Here is a 22,820-nt window from a genome sequence, read left to right on the forward strand (position 1 = left end):
CCGGGGGCCGCTTGCAGAGCCGGTTGGGCGGTGGCTGCGGGATTGGACCTCTGCGCCCGCGTGGCCGGCCAAGATTCACTTGTCTGGGGCCAACTGTCACCTCTAATATAACTTACTACTTCCTGGCAGGTCTCCTTTCAGCGGAATTTTGCTAGAAGTTCCTCAGTAGGTAGAATGTAGCTGTTTTAATGGGTGTTTCTGATCCGGTTAATGTGGAGATACTGAAAGTGCTGCTTCCTTGCCGGCCGCCATGTTGGATCCCCGACCATAGGCTCTTTAATCTGTTGGCCTTCTTATAAAGAATTTTGTTTTTCCCAGAGGGTCAACATTAATTAATACCCTTACAATTTATTTAGCAGCCCATTGTTTCAGAGATACTTCAACAAGCTCACTGAGCAGTATTTGTGCACCAAGGATGATACAATCAAACTGTTTTGAAGAGAGCGCTCTAAAAAATATACCTTCTCAAGTAGTGATTAACAGGGAGGATAATAAAATATCCTATAGGAATGATGATATTTCATTATCAGTGGACAGCATATTGTTATACAATATCACATAAATAACCAGATTCAAAACTTTTCACATGCTCCTTAATGAACTGGCACTAACTATAAAGTTTAAAAAAGAAAATAAATACTCCTATTAATAGTCCTTAATAAGTTCTATTAAAAGGTATCATAGATCACTCATCTGTCTCCTTGAAAAGTGAATGTGATCTTTCTTTCTCTTATCTATTGTCTACAGTCTTTGGCTCACTGAGCTTACAATACTTTTGTACCATTGATAATATTAAACTAGTGGAAATATGCTTACTTTTCAAGTACTTTCTTAGGATCAGGGAAGATTATTGCAGATGGATCTAAAGAACTCCAGCTTTTGTGTCTACACGTTATTGTCTGGAGCTGAGCAGCAAAAATGAGAATTGGCTTATTTTTCATTATTTCTCAAGGAAATCAAACCCATACTCATTCTCAGAAATTACCATAAAAGTAAAAAAAATCCATTTAAATATATATTCATTGTTGTGAATATTTACTATCGCGCAAGTATTAGTAATTAGTTTACTAATTAAATAATTATTAAATAATTTTATAAATTTTGGTCTATCACCAAATTGGAATATTATAACTAAAACTATCCTACTACAAATATTCACAACCTACAACCTTCTTTGCACTATATTTTTTCAATTATTAAAATAAAAGCCCTGGTTTATTTTGAAAATGTATCCATCAAAAAGAAATGGCAGTATAAACAAAGATAACACCTATCAAAAGTCATATCATTGCGCTAGGATTACAAGAAAATTTTTCCTTTGTATCTGATTATTGGTATTCTGAAACTTTTAGAAAAAATTATACTACTTAGTAATAGAAAACTGATTAAAGAGAAACACAGAAGAAAAGATAAATATTAAAAATGAGAATGAAATGTTTATAAACTTTCCAGTGGGCAATCTTTAAAATTATTCACCACACTTTTCACAAGTACATCAATGTATTACCATCATATATGCTAGATTTTCTTTTGAGATGACATTCTTGTTTTCATTTACTTATTTTTGGATTTATTCCTGCTCTCCTCAACTCCAACTGTGTCACTCACCTAAGTAATCCATGTGAATACACAAGTGTGTGTCCTTTCTCTTTTTCTTCATGCATAATCATCATGGAAATATTTATGGATAGATATATACATACGTATAAATACGTGTTTGTCATTCACTTTAGAAAAATCGGATTAAACTTTATGATCATTTTTTCATGTTGCTTTACTCATTGACATTATCCCTGGGAAATCTCTATGAATCAATGGTAAGGTACTAAACTGTTTTTAGCAGGGTCTTGATACTGCATGCTGTGGATTTCATGAGTGACCTCTGCTTCTAGACTATTCTAGGTTCTCAATGGAGTGATTTTGTCCTCCAGTGGGTAGCTGGTGATTTCTAAGGACATTCTGTTTGTCAAGACCCTCTCTAGAGAGATGCATTCTTTTGGCAGCTGTCTGGTAGAGACCAGGAGTTCTGCCAAACACAGCATTGAGGAAGGCCCCCAAGAATTCATGTGAGTGCCCCAAACATCACTAGCCTCAGTTGGAGACATCTACCAGGCAGTCTGATCTACCTCTGGCAGGCACACTCTTTCCTTGGGTAATCTTGTGGTCCCTTCTTTTCCTCTTTGTGGTCTTTTTTTGAATGGCATTTTCTCCATGGCTTTTTTTGACCATCTTATTTACAGTGCACTCACCGACCAAGGTGCAGACTCTGGCCTTTCGAACCCTACTTCATTCTATTCTTCTTTGCACCCTCAACTTCTCCTTATCCATCATCTTTTTCTCTCTTCCCAGAATACAAGCTCTTCTGTGGTAGAGATTTTTTTTTGTATCTGTTTTATTCACTGATGTATGCTTAGGAAATAGAAGACTGCCTGGCATTTGATACATGGCTGAGCAAAGGAGTGAAAATGATTGTATGAGAAGCATTCACTTATTTCCCAGCTTTTGACTGCAAATATGCCAAAATCAATGTCCTCACACACTAATCATTATGTGTTGTTTCTTATGTCTCTATGTGGCCAAAATGCTTTCTAAATTGGTTTTAGAAATTGAGTAATGAATTTTGGAAGGTAGATCCTGCCTCTCAAAATGCACATAATTACTCTCTGTTTTTTTCTTTCAAAGCGATTTGTTTTTATTTGTTACGTTCTATTCTTTAATCCATCTGAAATGTACATCTATATATGACATAGGACTGAGGTTTAATTTCCTTTTTAAATTTATTCTAATTAGTTATACATGGCAGCAGAATGCATTCTTGACACATTGTACCTAAGTGGAGCACAACTTCTCATTTCTCTGGCGATGCAGAGTCACACAGGGTCATATGAGTCATGCAATCATAAATGTACATAGGGTAATAATGTCCAACTCATTCCACCATCTTTCCCACTCCCACACCCCCTTGCCTCCTCACTCCCCTCTGTTCTATCCAAAGTTCCTCCATTCTTCCCTAGCTCCCCACCCCCCACTATGGATCAGCATCCATATCTGCATATCAGAGACAACATTCAGCCTTTGATTTTTTGGGATTGGCTTAATTTGCTTATCATGATAGCTTGCCTGCTTCTCCAGCACCAGTCCCCTCTGCAGATGGTGCAATCTCCAGCCCCCCAAATTACCAAATTAATCCAGCTCCATCCATTTACCTGCAAGTGCCATAATTTCATTCTTCTTTAAGGCTGAGTAATATTCCATTGTGTGTGTGTGTGTGTATATATACATATATATATATATATATATATATATATATATATATATATATATACCACATTTTCTTTATTCATAATTTCTTATCCTTCCAAGTGGATCACCAGATATGCCAGCACCAAATTAAATAATACTGATTAAAAATATTGAAGGACACTAATTCTAATTCCCACTGAATTAGAATACCCATCTTGGTTATAAATAATAAAATTAATTTGTTCTTTTCATTAGTCATAAAATGGCTAATCCAATGTTACATACTTTTACTTTGAAAAGTTACTTCAGCTCTTCATAATTCTGCTCTTTTTCATTGTACCCGTGTTCCAGTTGTTCTGAATAATACTGTATTAGGGTTCTCCAGAGAAGCAAAATCAATAGCATGCATACACACATAGAAAGAGATTTATTCAAAGGAATGGACTCCGGGTAATTTGGGGGGCTGGAGATTGCACAATCTGCAGAGGGGACTGGTGCTGGAGAAGCAGTCAAGCTTAGAGTACAGATGAAATTCTCTGAGAGTATACTGAGGAAATCTCTCCTGCTGAGGAAGATGGTATTTCTTATACTATTGGGACCTTCAACTGATTGGAGGCCACATATGCACAGCAATCTGCCTTTCCCCAAGTTTGCCAACTTAAATATTAATCTCATTCAAAAATATCCTCCAGGTTGACACACAAAATTGCCACAAATATCTCAGGCTACTTTTCATCCATAAGAAACACTATATTTTATTCAAAGAAAACACATATATTTATACCGAAAAAAAGTTAACACTTTTCAGCACTGAGTCTGTGGGATTTCTCTGTACAATCATAAATTCACTTCTCTTTGGAGTCTACTGATCATAAAGCAGTTAAAGGTTGCATTACTCTCATATTGTAGAGCAGTAAGCAGAATGTGTCAAGATGTTGTGGATGCTCACTCCTTCCATCACCACTTACCTTGTTCATCTTCACTCCTGTGTTTTAGACCAGCAGGAATGAAGATGGTGGTCAGCTGACTGTCCATTTTGACAGCAGGAGAACTCTCATCATTGCCAATTGCCTGTCTGTTCACCTATTGAATCCATTAATTAGAATGCCACCCACCCAAGCCTGTCCCAAATGGGGACTCTAGAGACACCTTTAGGGTAGAGTGAATAAAAATCTGTACCTCTTAAAATGTAAATCCTGGCCTTCCTTGCTGTGGCAATGTCAGCTTTGGGTCTACTTAATAACTCAGGGGTAAAAACCAAAGGGAAATGCCCTCCTTCCATTAAGCTTATGAGGCTCTAACCCCACATGAACACAAGAAATGTCCTGCTACTATGTCCTCACATAGTAGAGGCTTACATGGACTGGGAATTGCTACTAGACTAACCTGGTGTGTGATCAGAGTCTGGACTCAAAGTTTCAGCAGAAATTTCACTGCCAATGTCCCAAACCAAGCCATCCTCAGAGTCTTGAGTCAAACCGCAGGCTGTGGTCCAGTTTCCTGAAGTTGTTTCAAAATTGCAGCTTCCTGTTGTACTTGCGTAAAGTCCTAGTGAAACAAACATGTTCATGGCAGTGACTGGAGATGTTTATCACGTTTCCTATGACCTTACATTTTGTGATGATTTAATATATTAGTATTTGTATATTTTAATTCTTTATAAATACATTTATACAATCAGAATATGCACACCCATGCATAATATCAGTTATGTACTGCAACTTTTTTTAATCAATGGATCTAGAAGCAGTGCATGAAAAGTGTCATGTCTTAAGGTATTATCTGGATGGACTAACAATATTGGTAGGTGACAGATAAAACTGTCTGCACATAAACAATGAACATAGCATCATGATAGTAGAGATAATTCAGGTTAAATAAACAGCTTCCATCACCTAGATGTTCAGTGCTGGTCCCTCCGTTCGGTCTTGTGTTTGAATAGCACAGACCTTGAGAGAGGTAGTCATTTACTAAAGACAAGGCACCTTTGAGAAAAGTAGTAAAGTGTACAGGACATAAACCCTATGGGGTACCATACAAATCACTGGCGCACATTTCAGAGCCAGCCACTAAATAATGAAAGAAATTTTCTTCTAAAAGTATTGATTGATAACTCACTAAAAATTAAATTGTTCACAATGAGAAAAATTAATAGGTGATCGCTGAATGTCTACTCCTAGTCATCTGTGAAAAGTTTCATAATAATACCCTGATATCTAGGCTTTCATTTTTCTTTCTTTTTTTTTTGCATAGCAGTTATTATTTTTGAGCACTCACTGTAAAATCTGACTGTGTTACATAGACAGAATGAATGATTGGGTTATTTAATCAGTATGAATCTACTGAGATTGTCATTGACTTTTCCTTCATTTTAAAAAGATGAAGTTCATGTTATTTTAAAAAAAATTTCCATCATAATTTTTTTAACATAAAACTTATGTTACCATAATCTTTATCAGAAAAAAAAAACCTTGTCATTAAATGAATGCCAAACATATACCAAACAGACCTTTACTGTTTTAATATGAACTTTTTTGGATCCCCGAGAGGACTTTTACTTCTCAACATTCTACTTCCTAAGTATTACTGCATCAAATCCCTAAAAAATAAACTAATTTTTAATCATGTACATCATTCTTATTCTACATAACTATATAATTCATTTATTTTCATACACATATTAATGGATGCTATGCATTTTTATGTATGTCATGCCAATATTTTATACTATAGTTTATATTATATAGATAAGTAAAAATTCAGTTCTCTCAATGTATAGCAAATACATCTGTAAATACTCAGTATTTTCCAATGCACATAGGAGACTACTGTTATATACTCTTTAAAATGATCTCACATACAAGTTGTATACTATTGTACTGCTACATAACTAACTCCGACACTTACACCCTATGAAAATTATTCCACATCCTTCTTTATTCACCAGGACACCCTTGTTCCTCCTGTCCCACCTTACTTAACATGTGTCTTTATCTTAAACTTTAGAGACACCTAAACAAACAGGATAAAGTCTCATATTTTATTTTCTCCATCTCAAAATCAGTCACTTTTCCTTTTTTTCCCCCTAAGGCCAATATGCCCATGATCTCAACTCCTTATCAAAATGCTGCTATTACAATCCCATAGCTTTATTTCCTTCAAGGTTACACAACTTTTCTATATCTTTCAATCACAGTCAGGCTATCCTTGTTCATTTATATATATATATTTTACTGGCTTAACTTTACCACTCTTTATATTTATCCTCATTCATGATTTACCATGGACTTCTATATTTTTATGTGGAATGACCTATGATTCTACAACCACAATGCAGAACAGACTAACATCTTCAAATGCTGCTGCTTTTTAGCAAGATAAATTGTTTTTATTATTCTTTTTTTAAAATGTTCTTTTTAGATAAATTCTACTTGGAATATTCAATTGTTACTCAAAACCTACAATCCCCAAACAAACTCATTGTTCACCTCTCCAAATAGGTTCTTCTCTGAGATCATGGCTCCATTTCATAACATGAGTCTTATCTCCTTTTAAACATGCAAACCTTCAGAATCACCACTGATTCTATATTCTATGATTCCATTTCCAATGTTCCACCACTACCTGTAGGATTTCCTTGAGAACTTGTTGAATCTGTTCCCTCCATTATCATCCAGTAACCATCACACTGGTTCAAGTTGATGGCTTATTTTAAGAGACTATCTTTAGTGCAGGCTTCATCCTATCAATCAATCTTACAAACCCAAACCACATGAGCATCTTTAAGAGTGCTCTTGCATTTTCTCTTGCTGAAAATATTCCATTTTCTTCACACTTTCTGAAACTACTCTCACAAATCACTAGTCTTGAATATAATAACCTTTACTTTGAGGCAAAGTATTTTTAGGATAAAATCTGTCTCATGTTCAAAATGGTCTTTACTCCACTCACATTTTCAGAAGATTATCTCTTAAATATAAACTTGCTTTCTAAACCATTTATGTTTCAGACTACTTCTCTCTCTCTCTCTCTCTCTCGCTCTCGCTCTCGCTCTGTCTCTCGGATATTTTCTCTGGCTTGGTTACTATTTTATAGGCATTCTTTCCCTATCTTTTCCAAGGTGAACTTTTATGTAAGTATTCCCCTTTTTTTTCACTCAGGCACATGGATAAGCTAACCCTCAATGATGAGATTATTTCTCTTTTGTCGTCTTTGTTACTTAAATACAGATTAGGAATGCAAGTCTAGATAACGAGATTTACTATGGAAAAGACATCTAGGAAAAGTTTGCCTTGTTCTTAAAAGGAAGCCAAAAGGAAGAAAATCTATTTGTTTATTCTCAAGATAGAGTTGCAAATATAAAAACTGATATGAGGAACTAATTCTATAGCAAAGTGGGTTACCTGGGGATGGGAAACATAAAGAAGACAGGCATCCGTACAGTTCCATACATTTGATGCCAACCCAAAGCTAATGAATTAAACAATTTAGAGCTACTAAACTCTCAGATTTCTGGTTATTTGAGATAATGCATTTGCTTATTGTCTGTATTAGTTAGAAATGCATTTGGCTCCAGGCAACTAAAACTCCAAGTTACAGTAACTATAAGCAGACAGGAATTAATTTGTCTCAATTAGCAAGAAGTCATAAGGTTGTCATTTTGAGATAAACAGTATGGCTGAACTGCATGGTCTTTCTCTGAGCTATCTTCTCCTCCTTCTGCTCATTCCTAGTTGCAAGATGACCCTGTACTTCCTAGTACCACAGACTCAAGGCACATAAAGAAAAATAAATAGGAAAGATTAAAAAAAAAGAACTTTTTTTTTTCTATTCTAGTCTTCTTTTTTATGAAATACATAACTTTCTCAAATTTCTATATAGATTTCATTGGCCTCTTGTGGCTGTGAAAAATTTGGAGAAGATGGTTTTTGTTGCTGGTCACAATGGTGTCAACAATAAAGGCATTCTGTTTTTGAGGAATAAAAAGGGATGAATAGGCACCTAGCAGATGCTGCGATAGGTTGTTTAAATTGGTCAAGATCAGAAATTCTGCCCGAGGCATCTTAACCAACATATTCTTTCCTCAATATGCTCTGTAGCAAATATTACTCATCTCTGAATATCCAGCTCAAGCCCTATCTCTCCCTCCCCAGAGCACATGAGTTCTCAGGATGGTATTTTCGTAAGACACTTCTCAGCAGTTACAGTTGTTACCATATATCTAGAAGTCCATTACTTCTTAATTTTGCATTGTCATCTTAATTGATCAGCACTAAGCTACTATAAACTTCTCTATGTGATCAGTTATTTACTGAACTACATTATATACACCACAAGTGGTTCAATAAATATACACTGAAAGATGGATGATGTGAAGAATATAATATCTCTTGATAATGAATATGTATCAGTCTTTTCAAAGTGGCAGTTTCTTTTGAACAACCTACTTTCCAATTGTGATATTCATCATGATCCCTTAAATAGACATAAAGCATTTCTAACACAACTGGCTTTTTCCCAATGCTTTATGATCAGTGCAAATACTGATAAACATATTTTTAGAGACATAGTTCCATAGTTTATTATTTTTAATTCCTTATGTTCCAATAGTCACCTCATTTTGAACACACCATAATGTATGGTACAGAAATATTAACATTCCTTGAAGGGAAAAGTATTTTTCCTTGTAAAATGGCTTGTAGAAGCTCTGCATTGAGACGGACTTCGAAGAATCTTGTTATAGTAGATAAGAGTGACATGACTAAATAATGGTATCTGTCCACGCTGTGAAAGGGAGAAGAGGAAGCACCTGCCCACATACTGACCTGCAACACTATGACGGCTGAATACAGGCAGTGGACAATAATTCCATAGGAAAAAAAAAAACAGATTTTCTATCTTAATTATTAATTTTTTTACAAGATAATTGATCTATTTTGTTAGAGACCATGCATTTATGTAAAACGAGGGAGAAATGAAAAAGGAGGTAGAAATGCAAAAGAAAATTTTATCTTTGTTGATACCATACAGTAATAATTTACTCTTGAGAAATACCACCATTTCTTTTTTGATTGTAATAAAAAAAACATGGAAGTGAGACATTAAATCTGACTGACAAATTTTGAAAGAATATAAAAATGAATCAGAAACAGCTAACATTATACATTCCAGAACACTGAACAAATATTTAATTCAATTCAATATATTCATTTACCTAATATATCCATTACTCTATTGGATAGATGTTATTATACATATCACACAGGTGAGGAAAATGAAATGTTTGAGAATTACAATAATTGCCTACCAAGCGAGGACTGTAGTCAAAATGAAGACTTCAGGTTAATAACTACAAAAGTCAATTCATTCCCTATATTTCTTTAAATATCATTTTAAAAATGTGATCACTTATTCCATTATTCACAATAGATTATCTATCTGGCTGCAGGAATTCAGCTCTAATGTCTATAATGCATCCAGAAGAACATCAATATGAAATACTGATGAAGTCAATTGGTAGAGTTAATGTCTCCTGTCTATGGGTGCTATGCAGCACATTTTATGGATCTGAACAAAAACCATCAAGAGATTTTTTAAAATAATGACTATTCTCTTTCATAACATATTTTTTTATTTTAATAAACTTAAATACTTCCTGCAGTGGTCTATCAAAATTGTGGGTATAACTAACCATATTTAAGTATGTCATTGACTTCAGTTTCTGAGAATCAAAATCGCCCCTATGTGTTTTCACATCAATAACTCAAATAGCTGTAGGAAAAATAAAAATCTCATGAGCAGCCTGAAAGGGAAAAAAATGATAAAAGCAAAAAGAAAATGGGCCTCATTTATATTTGAAAAACCAATATACTTAGTAATTCTTCCTTTTATTTTCAAGCCTACATTTACATTACATATATAGATATGTGCATGTAATGCACACGCATTATTCTTCATTTGTAGTCCCCAAGTAAGGGGTAGTAACCTTATTATTGGTAGCATTTTCTGTATTTTAAAAATAATCAGGAATCTTTTCAGTTATGAACAACTTATATAATAAAAATCAAAGAACATTATATTTTAATACATTTTTCCCCTAAGTCCCCCCCCCACATTATTAAGCGAGTTTTTGAAGCCTAAAATAAAATCTTATGCATTCTGAGGTACTCAATTCTTGTAAAGTTGTTCCTAGCAAATAAAAGAAATAGGAATAAATGAAAGAATATTGAGTTTATATCAATACTTTCAATATATGTGCATCTTTAAGTGAAAGCAACATAATATCTATTATAACCTTATATGTACATGTAGAAGTTGCCATTTTCCCTTCACTGGGTTATGGATATCAATGCCTCCATATTCAAATTATTTTCCTTAATAATTTTCATAAAATTGTCCAAGATTTTATTGTTTATGGGTGATTATTAGATCCTCTACTTGCTATGCATTTGTGCAAAAAAATGGTGATTTCACAAATATTTAGGTCTTTCTTTTAGAACTTCATTGGAATTAATTTTTGTAGACAGTATGCATATATAATTTTTGGTGCTTTTAAATATAGCTAGAAACAGCACTAGAAAGTGTGGTTCAGTATATTATAAATTTAAAAATTTATATATGAACAAAAATGACATTTTATAAAATTACCATTATAATGCTGTGACTTCATATAGTGCAAACCTGTGCCAAGCACTTTTACAAATCCATTTAAAATTTAAATATGAAATAAATATAAGAGACATTATACTAAGTGAAATAATTCAGTCACAATAAGACAAATTTTATATGTGTCAACTTAAATGAGGTATATAGAACAGTCAAATTCATAGATACAGAAACTACATTTCTAGTTGTCAGAGGTTGGGGAGATGATTGGAGTTATTATCTAATGGTCAGAGTTTAAATTATAAAATTTATAATTTTCAATTTATGATTTAAACTCTATTTTATAATTTCTAGAAATGGATGGTGCTGATGGCTTTACTATAATACAAATGTACTTAATGCTACTGAACCATGCACTAACAATTATTAAAACAGTAAATTTTATGTTACATATATTTTACCATAATTAAAAAAATAAGATACATAAAAAAGAAACAATGAAAGAAAGTGAGTCCTTCAAAGCATCATCCCTATAAGATATCAAGGAATAAAAGTAATGTTAAGAAACAAAAATTTAAATAAACTCGGGTGGTAACTTGTCTCCAAAAATTCTTCCTTCCTTGTAATGCATGACATTTTCCCTTTGAGAAGTGAAGTCTATTTTCTCTCTTTGATTTGAGGCTAGACTTTGTTATGTGCTTGACCACAAGAATGAAGTTGGTGTACATCCTGGAACACCTAAGGCTAAGTCAAAGGCTCTTTGCTGGTTTTCCTGGGGCTCTTGGAACACTAACTCCAGTAAGAATATAGTCCTATGTATGACAGCTGTTGGCCTGTCTTCTGTAACTGTCATGTTCTGGGAACCCCAAGAACATATAATACCCCTGGAGAACGAGATGCCCATCAAGTAGGATGATGAGACCAAAGAGTACCAATGTTCCAAACTTGGAAGGGAAGCAGCTATCACAGAAGTGATTTTCTAGTTCCACTGTACTAACTCACATCATGTAAAATGGAAAGCAACCGCCTGGCCTGAATTACTGACCCACAATAGTCAGCCCAAAATGAAGCTATTGTTGAGCCACTATTTTGAGGGTGCCTTCTTTGCAGCAAATTATAATTCTAATAGGTAGTATGTAAGGGACAAAATTCTATATGAGAGCTCATCAGTTAAGATACATGAGAAATTATTTGGATTTAACTATTTCCTATATTTTACAATTATGTATTTGATTTTATACAAGACTTTTAAAAAGATACTTGAATAAACGTTTGAATACAAAAACGAGTAGAGTACTTTTAGTCCAACATAATTGATAAAATCAGTTACTAAACTAATATTTATTTAATGAGTTCATTTTAGCTTCAACCATAAAATAAACCTTTTTGGAAACAGAAATGGAAAAAGAAATAAAAACAAATGAAAAATGTAGATAGGTATAGTTCAGTTTCTGGTCATTTTAGTTATGATCTTCTAGACATTTCTGCATAAATATGTGGTGGAAATTTTTTTGTCACATAATTTTCTACAGATTTCACCATAGAAGTAGAAACAATAAGAAGACTACCATTTAGATGTTTATATAGGAAAGTTGGGGGAAATGTTTTCATGATTCTAAATCTATGCTTGTGCATGAAAAAAAAATATTTTCTCAACCCTCAGAGCCAATGTTTCTTTACTAACAAAGCACAAATCTGAGTAAACCAACTACATTAAATCAGACAGACATACTTACCACAGTAAGCTTCGTCAGATCTATCAGAACAGTCTGGCTTATAGTCACAGACAAGGTGGCCGGCAATACACTTCTTGTCCTCGCACAAAAAATCAGTGGCTTCTGAACAAATCTCAGAAATCTCTCCAACTAAGGGGGGGGGAAAACATTTTTTTAGTCTAGGTTTTCATTACATTTGAAGAGTCCTCTTGTTCTATAGATTTCACACTATTAAATAAGGTAGTGATTTTAACAGTTATCCAAGAAGATATGCTTCTATTTAACTGCCTTTCTCTCCACCCCACCTGCAATTGTTCAGAAAGTTACACAGAATTATTTTGAAATACCTTTTAGCTGCTCATGGGCTGACCGTGATCTATTATACACACACAAACTCCTGACCAAGGCATTAAGGATCCTTTATTTTTAATTATGGCTTAACTTAGTTTCCCAGTTTTACTTTCTGAGATCCATCTCATAAGCATCTGAAGGTTATACCCTGTGACTGAAGTGTGACATTATTCTTCATGTTTCCATGCATTTACATTTGATGCCTGCACTGCCTAAACTAACTAGTCCCTTTTAGACCCTAGACAGTCAACTGTTCAACATCATAAGCAAAGAAACAATTTTACTCTCTCTCTTTCTTCCCTGTCTTTTGGTCCTTTTGTGTAGAACCATTTCATTCCTATATTAGAATGCTTCCTACTTCCTTAAGAGTTGTTTACACATTCGTCTGTCTCTCTAGATTCCAAGCTCTCAGACATTTTCATTGTGTTCTCAAGGGCCCAACATAGCACCTAAGATACAACTAGTGCTTCCTAAGTGTAGGTTGTAATAACTGAAGACATACTGGTTTCATCTGAAGGAAGCTTAGAAAAGTGGATTGACAGAGTACTTTCAAAGAATTCATATATTTGAACATCATCTTAACTGATATGTAGACAAATGCTGATATTTTACCATCACTGCTCTCAAGTTCTAAAATTACTTTTTAAATCAATTTTAATAAGTAAAGTTCAGCAATTTCTTTAAAACTTAGACTATTCCAGACACTTGGCTGGTATACCCAGTATTGGGATAATTTACTTACAAAAAGACAGTATTTCCATGAATGAACAGATTAAAACTCTATAGACATGAAGAAGAGTGTATATCTATCATCTCTATATCATCCCTTTAATATAACAGTTAATGCCTGTATAATTCCTGGGAATAACTTACTAGTATAACTTAGAAGATATAAATGTGAAAAACGAAGCAAGGGTATCTAAGACATAAGAGCAAATATTTAACTATGGGCATTAGTAAGACAAGGACTCAAAGGTCATGTTCAATGAGTAGTTTATAAAGTTTGCCACAGAATTTTAATTAACACTAGTGAGAATTTATGGTTAACTCAGAGCAGTATGTGGACATTGTTTTGTATACAAAGTATATGCATTTGAGCTAGTTTTATTTTTCCTCGCCATAAGACGAAAAGCCATATAATTACTCCACAGGGGAAATGTGTTTTGAATTCAATCTAAATAACTGGTTCATTAATTCTTTAAAGTATGACTAAATAGACTATATTTCTAAAATGAAGCTTCTTTTCCTTAATAATATAGAATGGCAAAGACATGGTGAAAAATCAAGTCAGTATTTTGAATTGCAGTAAATCAAAAATAACTAGAATTGCTATGGTATATTAGGAGAACCAGGAATAAATAAATAAAAAGAGCCCATAATACAAAGAAATGTAAATTTTTAGGACAAGAATGTGGTAAATTGAAAGGACAGATTATTTTAGTGAATGTCTTACACATGTTTAGTCATTTATGTCTTTATTTAACCAAAATGATTACAACAGTAACTAGTCACCTAGTCGGCAGATATGCAAAAGCAAAGAGTCTCACATCTTCTAAATTTGGTAATGTAAGAATGAAAGAACATTAGTGTTTATAATAGAGAGTTGGAGATAATCTGGCTAGCAGCATATGTATGTAAAGACGAGATAATTATTTAGCTTTAGAAAAAGGTTGACTAAGAGAGTTTTAAAATCCTAAAGCTAAAGCATGATAAATTGAAAGATCCTGGAAAGAATAAATGAACTAAAAAATAATGTGGTTATAAGAAGTAAACATTTAATCTAGTAAAACCCTGAGGCATCATAGGACTAGTTTACTGTAGACTGGAATAACCTATAAACAGCTTAAAAGTGATACCAGTTGAAAATGGACTTAATTCTATTTTGAAACAGAATTTATAGTCAAAGAAATCCCTGACTATATGTATATTTCAATTTAGATTAAAATAGGTGCTCCCCCGCCCAGGGTTCATTTTACTGAACTAGATATAATTATTCCATACATTATATTTACTGAACAAATACTTGTGTGATCATCTCGTTCAAGTGATGATAGTCAATATGCCCTGAGAGTTCAGACTATGAATGTCACACAGCTACCCATTTTAGGCACCTTCGTTTCTCATTTACAGAATACTAACACTATGAAGGATACAAAAGATACAATGGGCACACCTCTGGCCTTTGTACCCATGTTCCTTAGTTGACTAATCAACACATTTGGTTTGAAAATCACCTGAAAACAAAACAAAACAAAACAAAAACAAGTAGGGTTTCTAAGTAGCTATCTACAAATCAAAGAATAAATGAAATTCTAAATAGAGAACTTCCCAAAGAAATTTAAGAAGTCATGCAAAATATCCAAGAAGCTATATTTGTCCTAACCAAATAAGCATCTAGATGCACAGAGAACACAAGATTATACTACAAGAAAGAATTTTTATAACCAAAGACTTGGAGATATTCACGAGTGAGCAAGGGTAAATAAATTGATCAGCTCTGCATAGACATGTTACACTGTGAGAAACTAGGTCTTTTGGTTCTCAAAATACTTCTAACCTTTGATTTATTATGATAGGTGAATAAAAACTCTGAATTTTAAAAAGTATTTTGTTATAAAAATAATTTAGATGCATTATGCAAAATGTAGGATAAAATCCTTCTCTTTTACACCAATACTTCCCATCGTTTGCTGCATTTCCTTTCCCAGTTTTAATATTTTCGAAAAACACAGTAACATATACATCATATTTTCTTATTTATAGCTTATCATATAAATGTTTTCGTATTTTTTGTCTGCATTTCAGTCACTACTAACACAAAAATACATTGAAAACTAAATATACCTTAGTTTACTTAACAATTATATTATTGCTAAATTCTTTAAGGGGCTTCAATAATTTTATATTTATATAATCTTATGTTAATAAAACTATATGTAGCTTATGCATAGTTGGAAATATTTATGTGAGAGAGACTCCAAAAAATGGCATTATTGAATGAAAAAATGTACTGAGGAATTTGTGTCTTTATGGGCTCTTGAAAACTATTAATAAATAGATTTTCAAAGTACCTATGCTGATTTAAATGATAATCTGTAAGAGGATGAATGTCACTCTGTATACCTTTTTCTTCCATAACATGATGCCCTATCAGTGTTTTAACTTGCATGATTTATTTATTCAATTAGCTTTTCTTTATATTTTTCTTATAAGTCATATATATATATATAATGCACACACACACACTTTGTAAATTTATTATTTATACCTACTTTTTAGTTAATTCAGTTTGGCCCAATTACTTTCTATTAAAATAATTCTGTCCAAATTCGTTACATGGTGATGAGGACCCAAGTTTTAAACACAGTATTCTCTCATTCTTCCTAAAAGATCAGTTCATCAGAGCGATAATTCAGGTAAACCAGTTGTCAGACATTATTTCTTTAAATATCCTTTTTGCCTCTCTTCTCTGTCCTTTCTTTCTGATCTCCTCCTATGCCTGTTTGTATGTTTAAAGATGTCCCACATTTCTCTGAGGGTCTCTTACTTTTTATTCATTTTTCCTTTCTGTTCTTGATATTGCGCAATCTCTATTAATCATTGATTCTTGTACCAGTTCAAACTACCATCGACTCTGTATAGTAAAACATCCACATCAGTTATTCTATTTTTTATTTTCACTTGGTTCTTTTGCATAATTTGTCTCATCAATATTTTCCTATTTGTGAGACACTGTCATGATACTTCTTCAAGCACACTTTCAAGCAAAACTTTGTTTTTATTATTTGACCATATTTATTATGTTCAAAATCTGGATCCTCCCAAGACAGTTTCTGCTGCCTTTTTTTAATTAATCATATTTTTCATATTCATTTCCATGCCTTATAATTTTTGATTGAACATTAGACACTTTACCTAATAGATGGTAGCAACTCTGGATACTGATCCTTCTCTGATCCCTGATGCTAAGACAATGATTACCTGAAGAGTTGAGTGATTTTTCATTTATGGAATATGCTCAATGTTATCCCTTGAAATACCATCTTCCTCTAATTCTCTGTGCTCTGCTTCTTGAATACTCATTAGAAAAGTGTTGGATTTATTCATTTTATCCCCAATGCCTCTGAATCTATCTCATAGGTTTTTTTTTTCTCTTTACTTTAAGGTGATACATTCTGGTGAACAGACTCACATTTATTTAATAGTTTATTCTTTTTCTTTGTCTTTAACTTGTTTAACTTTTCTTCTGCTGTTTATTTTCAATTATAATTTAATTTCTTTCAAAAAGTTAAATTTAATTATTTCAATTAAATATTCAGTCTTTTTTCATGTTTTTTTCTTTTTTATGATTCTAACAGCACATGGTTCCAACATCATAAATTCCAACTTGTCCTTGAAGTTCAAAATTTTCCAGAAATTTTACTATTCATTTGTTGTTTGGGAATTTCCATCTCACGTCTTATATTATGTGTGGTATGGCACAGGTTTAGGCTTAGGCTTTGGCTTGCTTGCTTTCTTTCTCTCTCTCTCTCTCTCTCTCTTTCTTTCTTTCTTTCTTTCATTCTTTCCAAGCCTCTGGACTGGCAACGAATTACCTTGAGAATTTCCAGATATAAAGCAATTTTTCCAGTCATAGAAAGGATGAGACATTATGCAAAACGCTTTGTTCAGGTCTAGATTCTAGATCTTACAGGGAATTGAAAACTATCAGTCCCAGATTCCATAGTCAGTGTTCAGAGTGCCAAATTGTTTAGGCTTCTGGAAAGTAAGCTTTTGCCTATAATTCACGTTTTTGCTTTTGGTTATTGAACTGAGAGATTTTCTTTTTCCTTTTTAAATTTTAGTTAAGAGTAAATAATCAGTGCTTTTTTAAAAATATTTATTTTTGTATTCTAATTAGGCATATATGACAGCAGAATGCATTTTGATTCATTGTACCCAATTGCAGCACAACTTTCATTTCTTTAATTGTACATGATATAGTGTCGCATTGTATGTGCAGCCATACATGTACCTAGGGTAATGATGTCCATCTCATTCCACCATCTAATAAGTGCTTTTTAAAACTTATTTTCATGTACTGGTAAGTGGCAAGCACATTCTATAATGTGACTTATTAATTTTTCTGCATTCCAACTGTCAATATAGTTGGTGTTTTTAAAATTATTATATTTTATACCACGCATTCTAAAAATAACCCAAAGAAATTCCCCATAAATCAATTTTCCACATTACTCATTATTTAGATTACATTTTCAGCTAATTGCATACTGCCAAATGATATCAGTGTTTAAAAAAATAGCAAAAACAGGCACATGTACTCTCTTCCTTGCGTTCACATAAAACCCAACAGATATTAATGTGTATCTGAGTGTATTAATTAAAATCTAAATAGTCAAATGTGTTTTTAGTGATTAGAAGAGGCAACATTTATGAAACAGGGTTTCTTTTTACTTGTTAATACATAGATTTTTCCATCATTCCTTACTGATTTTTGTCTTTATGTATTTAAATAGTTTTATGGTAGATATGTTTCAAAAGTGTTGATATTATAACTAGAAGGTTTACCTCTAGTTATAGCTGGTTATTCTGGACAGTAAATATTGATTGCTAAAGGACAGTTTAAATATATGGACCAAGATAATTATTTGAACCCAAGTTCTTATAAAAGCTCTTTAACCCTCAGTAAGCCATTTAAACTTGGTCTTAAATGACAATAAGAGCAATCACTCTCTTATACAAAGTACAATATGTTTGCATCCAGTGATGGCATCAATTTAGAACCTTCCACTTATTTATTTAGAAACATGTTAAACAAATCAGACACTATGAAAGTTATTGAGATAAACCTTCAAAGGATTTATAATTATTTATAATCTAGCAATGAAAATTTACCAAACAGTGTAGTTAGTGCTATAATTGAAGATATTTATGAGTTTCTGTCAAAGGACAAAGTAGTCCCATCTGTACTGGTTTGTCAATACATATTTAGTAAATTTATTTAATAGGTAGCCTTTCAAATTACCTATCATCCCAGCTAGACATTTAACCAAGCAGAGAGATGAGCCAGAACATATATAAACATATATGGATATAACTCAAAGGACAGAAAATAGAAATTTCCTTATAAAACTCCATTCTTAGTTTCTTTATAAACAAGTTTGGCAACATATTAAAAAATTAATATGACTAGAAAATTCACATTTATTTAAAGGAAGAACAACATTTGGGATAATAAAAGGGAAGCTTATTTTAGAAAGATCATGCACCCCTAACCTTTATTTATAGATGACTATTTCACTTCAATATTCTCTCATTTAGAAAGAAATACCAGGAGCAAGTTTTACAGATAGAAGAAAATCTCAACACTAGGGACAATGTGATATTATATGATCGGCATTTTCAAATGTCCAGAAAAGAACAATACCTTTTATTCATTTTATTCACCATGATTATTTAAATCTATCTTATGTTCAAAAGAATTGCCAGGTTTATAAAAGGTCAGAGCGTATATCAGGTAATTGATGGCAACACATCTGAAACTGTAACCTCAGCCATCTCAATGACAGCAAAGTTCAGTTTGTGTCAAAATTATCAGAAGTGCTATCAGAGTTACTGGGCCATGTATCAGTGTACAGCAAGAGTTCAGGGGGGGGAAAAAAGAAGCAATTTTATTTGCACAAAGGCAAGGTGCATGCTAAAAGGAATATATCCTGAAGATCAGCTTTTGACTTTTTTAAAATAAAAGGTGATTTTATAAACTGTTTTGATATTTGTTTGAGATAAAATTATATATAGCAACGTCTCCTGTCTCCCATGAAACCCAGATTTTTACTTTTAAATTTCTTATATCTGAATACACTTTAAATGTCTAGTTTTCTTTGTGAATGTTCTATATAACTGACGGACAATGGATTGCAGAATCCTAGGCTGTATATACTTCATATAACTGACTTCAAGGATCTAACTATAGCAAAACTCATGTTTAGAAGGGCTACAAAGAAGAAACAGAGAAAATAAAATGATGAGGCCAAGAAAAGGCAGAATTATTCCATATGACAAGGACCACTATGATTTTATATGAAAAAGTTTTAGTGGTCTAATTATTCAGGAGCCCCCAACCACTCCTTACCTCTTTGAAGTTTCTACTAGTCCACTAAATGAACCTTGGCTCAGATATTTGATGATTTCCTGACACTTTAATAGGCACACAAACTCTTTCTATTCTGGACTCTAGAGCTGCATCTGGTGTGCGACCCTCAATTCTCTGAGCCTATTGGCACTCTATTCTTGGTACTATGCCAACATTTCTTGACATTCCTTCTTCCCCCTTGGCTCCATTTCTAGTCCAGGCATTTAAATGCCAGAGGAGAAATTGTGTTTCTCATTTTCATTCACTCTCACCTAAGGGTCACACTCACTGCCATGATTTCAACTTTCAACTTAAGTTGATGGGACATCTATATTTCTATGTCCTTTCCTTAAGTTCTATGCTACATTTTCTGTGAGATTTCTCTACAGCATATCAGATACACTACTCAGGACATAACTGAGATATTTTCTTCTTCCTTTGCTTCCTACTTTATATTCCTCTTCCCTTTGCTTCAGAGCATACCTTACAATAAACATCTATTCATGGTCAATAGATACACAACTTTTTAAATCTACCTTTGCTTTTCTCAAATTTTTATGCCCTCATCCTTCCTCAGCCATGTGGTGCAGATGGCTGCTGGAAACATACGTGCTTGCTTTTTAAATATTGCATAATTATTGTTGGGGAGTGGTTACTTGGATAGACATTTTATTTCTCAACTTCCATTTGAGTAATAAGATGGTCTCTAGTGAGACCACGAGTGTTAGTTAGAGTCCATGATATGTCCCACTGACAGGTGAGGTCATACAGACTGTCACATGCTGCTCCCCATGGTCTGTTCCTGAACCTCTCAGATGGATAGGAAAGTCATAATCATTATGGTAGATCGTGAAGGCCAGAGCCTGAAAATCAGCCTGGGTCCTTGAAAAAAAAATGTATGATAAAAGCTCTCCATTGATTGGTTCATTAGGCAATGACTGTAAAGTGAATAAAAAGTGAACTCCTTAAATTGGAATATATTTTTTGATCTATTTTGGATCAATTTCATTGTAGTGATAGCCTAATGCAATAAGTTTAATTAATGCTATGTTTATGATAAGGTGTACTGTAATGATGCTAATAAGATGGTAGTTCCAACTCCTGTGGAAAAGGTATTATTACATCCTTCATTCTCTATCAGCATATTGAGTAGATTAATTCATGCAATTCTCAACACAACTCCATGAAATAGGTGCTAGATTAAAAAAAAATTAACTGAAACTTAAGTTCACACAGCTATTCAATAGCAAAGCCAGAATTGATGTTTGGGCTACACTGTTTTCACTCTTATCCAGCAAGATGGTTAAGTCCTCTTATTCTCTCAAGTGTCCAATCCTATAACCCACAAGTTCCGTACTGTGTCTTCCCCAACTGACCTTGTTCAGGTCCATTTAACTATCTAGCTCTCCTGGTACTTTGGACATCCTAAATTTAAGACAAGATATTGAAGTAAAAGATAATGATACGTTTCCTATTTGCTTTCTTCTCTACAACAAACTAAACCCCTTATGAAAACATTGAAGCATCCTTAAAGGAAGAACAGTACTACATTTATCATTATACAATCAATACAGAGCAGCACAGAGCCCAGGAACCTTTTGAGTGAACAAGTTATATTTGTCAAACTGTGTTTAAACTTATTGTAGGCTAATTGGACTTTTACAGCTACAATCAGAACTAAACATACTCTAATATGCTATGAATATTAAGGGCTAAGTGCCATATTTATTGAATTCAAAACAAATCAAGTAAAAAGATTCCTAGAATATTGTGCAGTTAAAAATGATTTTAAGAAAACCTTTAACCATTGGAAACCAAAGAATAAATAGTCTGGGTGGTGATTATTGGGACGATGTAAGACAAATTTGGAGATATGTATATTCCTTGATTTTTGATAATCTATATAAACACAGACAATGAGGTAATTCATTAAGATCTTTATAGAAAAGGTGGCCCATAGTACAGGATGACAGGAGGCAGACAGCAAAGACAATCCAAGCAGAAATATGCTAAAAGAAACAGGGGATATTGAAAGTATGAATACTCCTGTTGAGGAAGGTGAAGACGAGAAATCACTCTAGGAAACTCTAGTCATCATCAAAAGACATCATTAAGGATGTCCATTCACACAGAGCATTCCAACTCCAACTTGAAGAAAGTCATAATGGATGGGACATGTCATGTCTATAGACCTAATTACAATTTTCCAGTTGCTATACTGACAGGGAAGTGCACTCTTTGCTCTATCTCTATTTCATTGAAGGGAGGTATAAAAGGAAATTTGACAATAAAGCATCATTGTCATATATATCTGATGGAGGATGACAAGAAAGAAAGTTCAAGTGATCATTTCATTTTATCTCAAGAGATTACTTTTCCTTGTGTTCAGGTAACTTTTGCTTAGGATTTATAAGAATAATAATATAGGGTAGGGGATATATGTTCAATTAACTTTGTTATTTGATAAATAGTTGTACATTCTTACTGGATTGAAAACAGCTATTTTTATATCTTACCACCAAATCAACAAATATTTACTAAGTTATCCATATGGGGTTTTTTTTTTTTCATTTCCAACTATTAGAGAGTAGTAGAATAATCATTAAACTGAGAGTTAATAAATTCCATATTTGTAAAATACCCAAAGTTACCTGAAATTAAATAATTCAATTACTCTAGATCTCTAAATTCTATGGAGTTTTGAATATTACCTTGAAGGTACTAAATTAATTTATTGAATATCCTTGTTTTTAAAATATATTAATGCAAATACA

General features: G+C 33.1%; 1 protein-coding gene across 1 annotated transcript in view; it reads right to left on the reverse strand.

The window, feature by feature from the left end:
* Nucleotides 1-22,820, reverse strand: part of Malrd1 (MAM and LDL receptor class A domain containing 1) — a 503,883-nt gene that overhangs the window by 49,536 nt on the left and 431,527 nt on the right. The window contains exons 30-31 of the mRNA XM_015483277.2: nucleotides 12,585-12,713; nucleotides 4,630-4,791 (exon numbers count right to left, since the gene is read on the reverse strand). Coding sequence (XP_015338763.2) covers nucleotides 4,630-4,791; nucleotides 12,585-12,713 — 291 coding nt within the window. The remainder of the gene's footprint in view (nucleotides 1-4,629; nucleotides 4,792-12,584; nucleotides 12,714-22,820) is intronic.

This window comes from Marmota marmota, unplaced genomic scaffold (assembly GCF_001458135.2).
Source record: "Marmota marmota marmota unplaced genomic scaffold, marMar, whole genome shotgun sequence".
Taxonomy (NCBI): domain Eukaryota; kingdom Metazoa; phylum Chordata; class Mammalia; order Rodentia; family Sciuridae; genus Marmota; species Marmota marmota.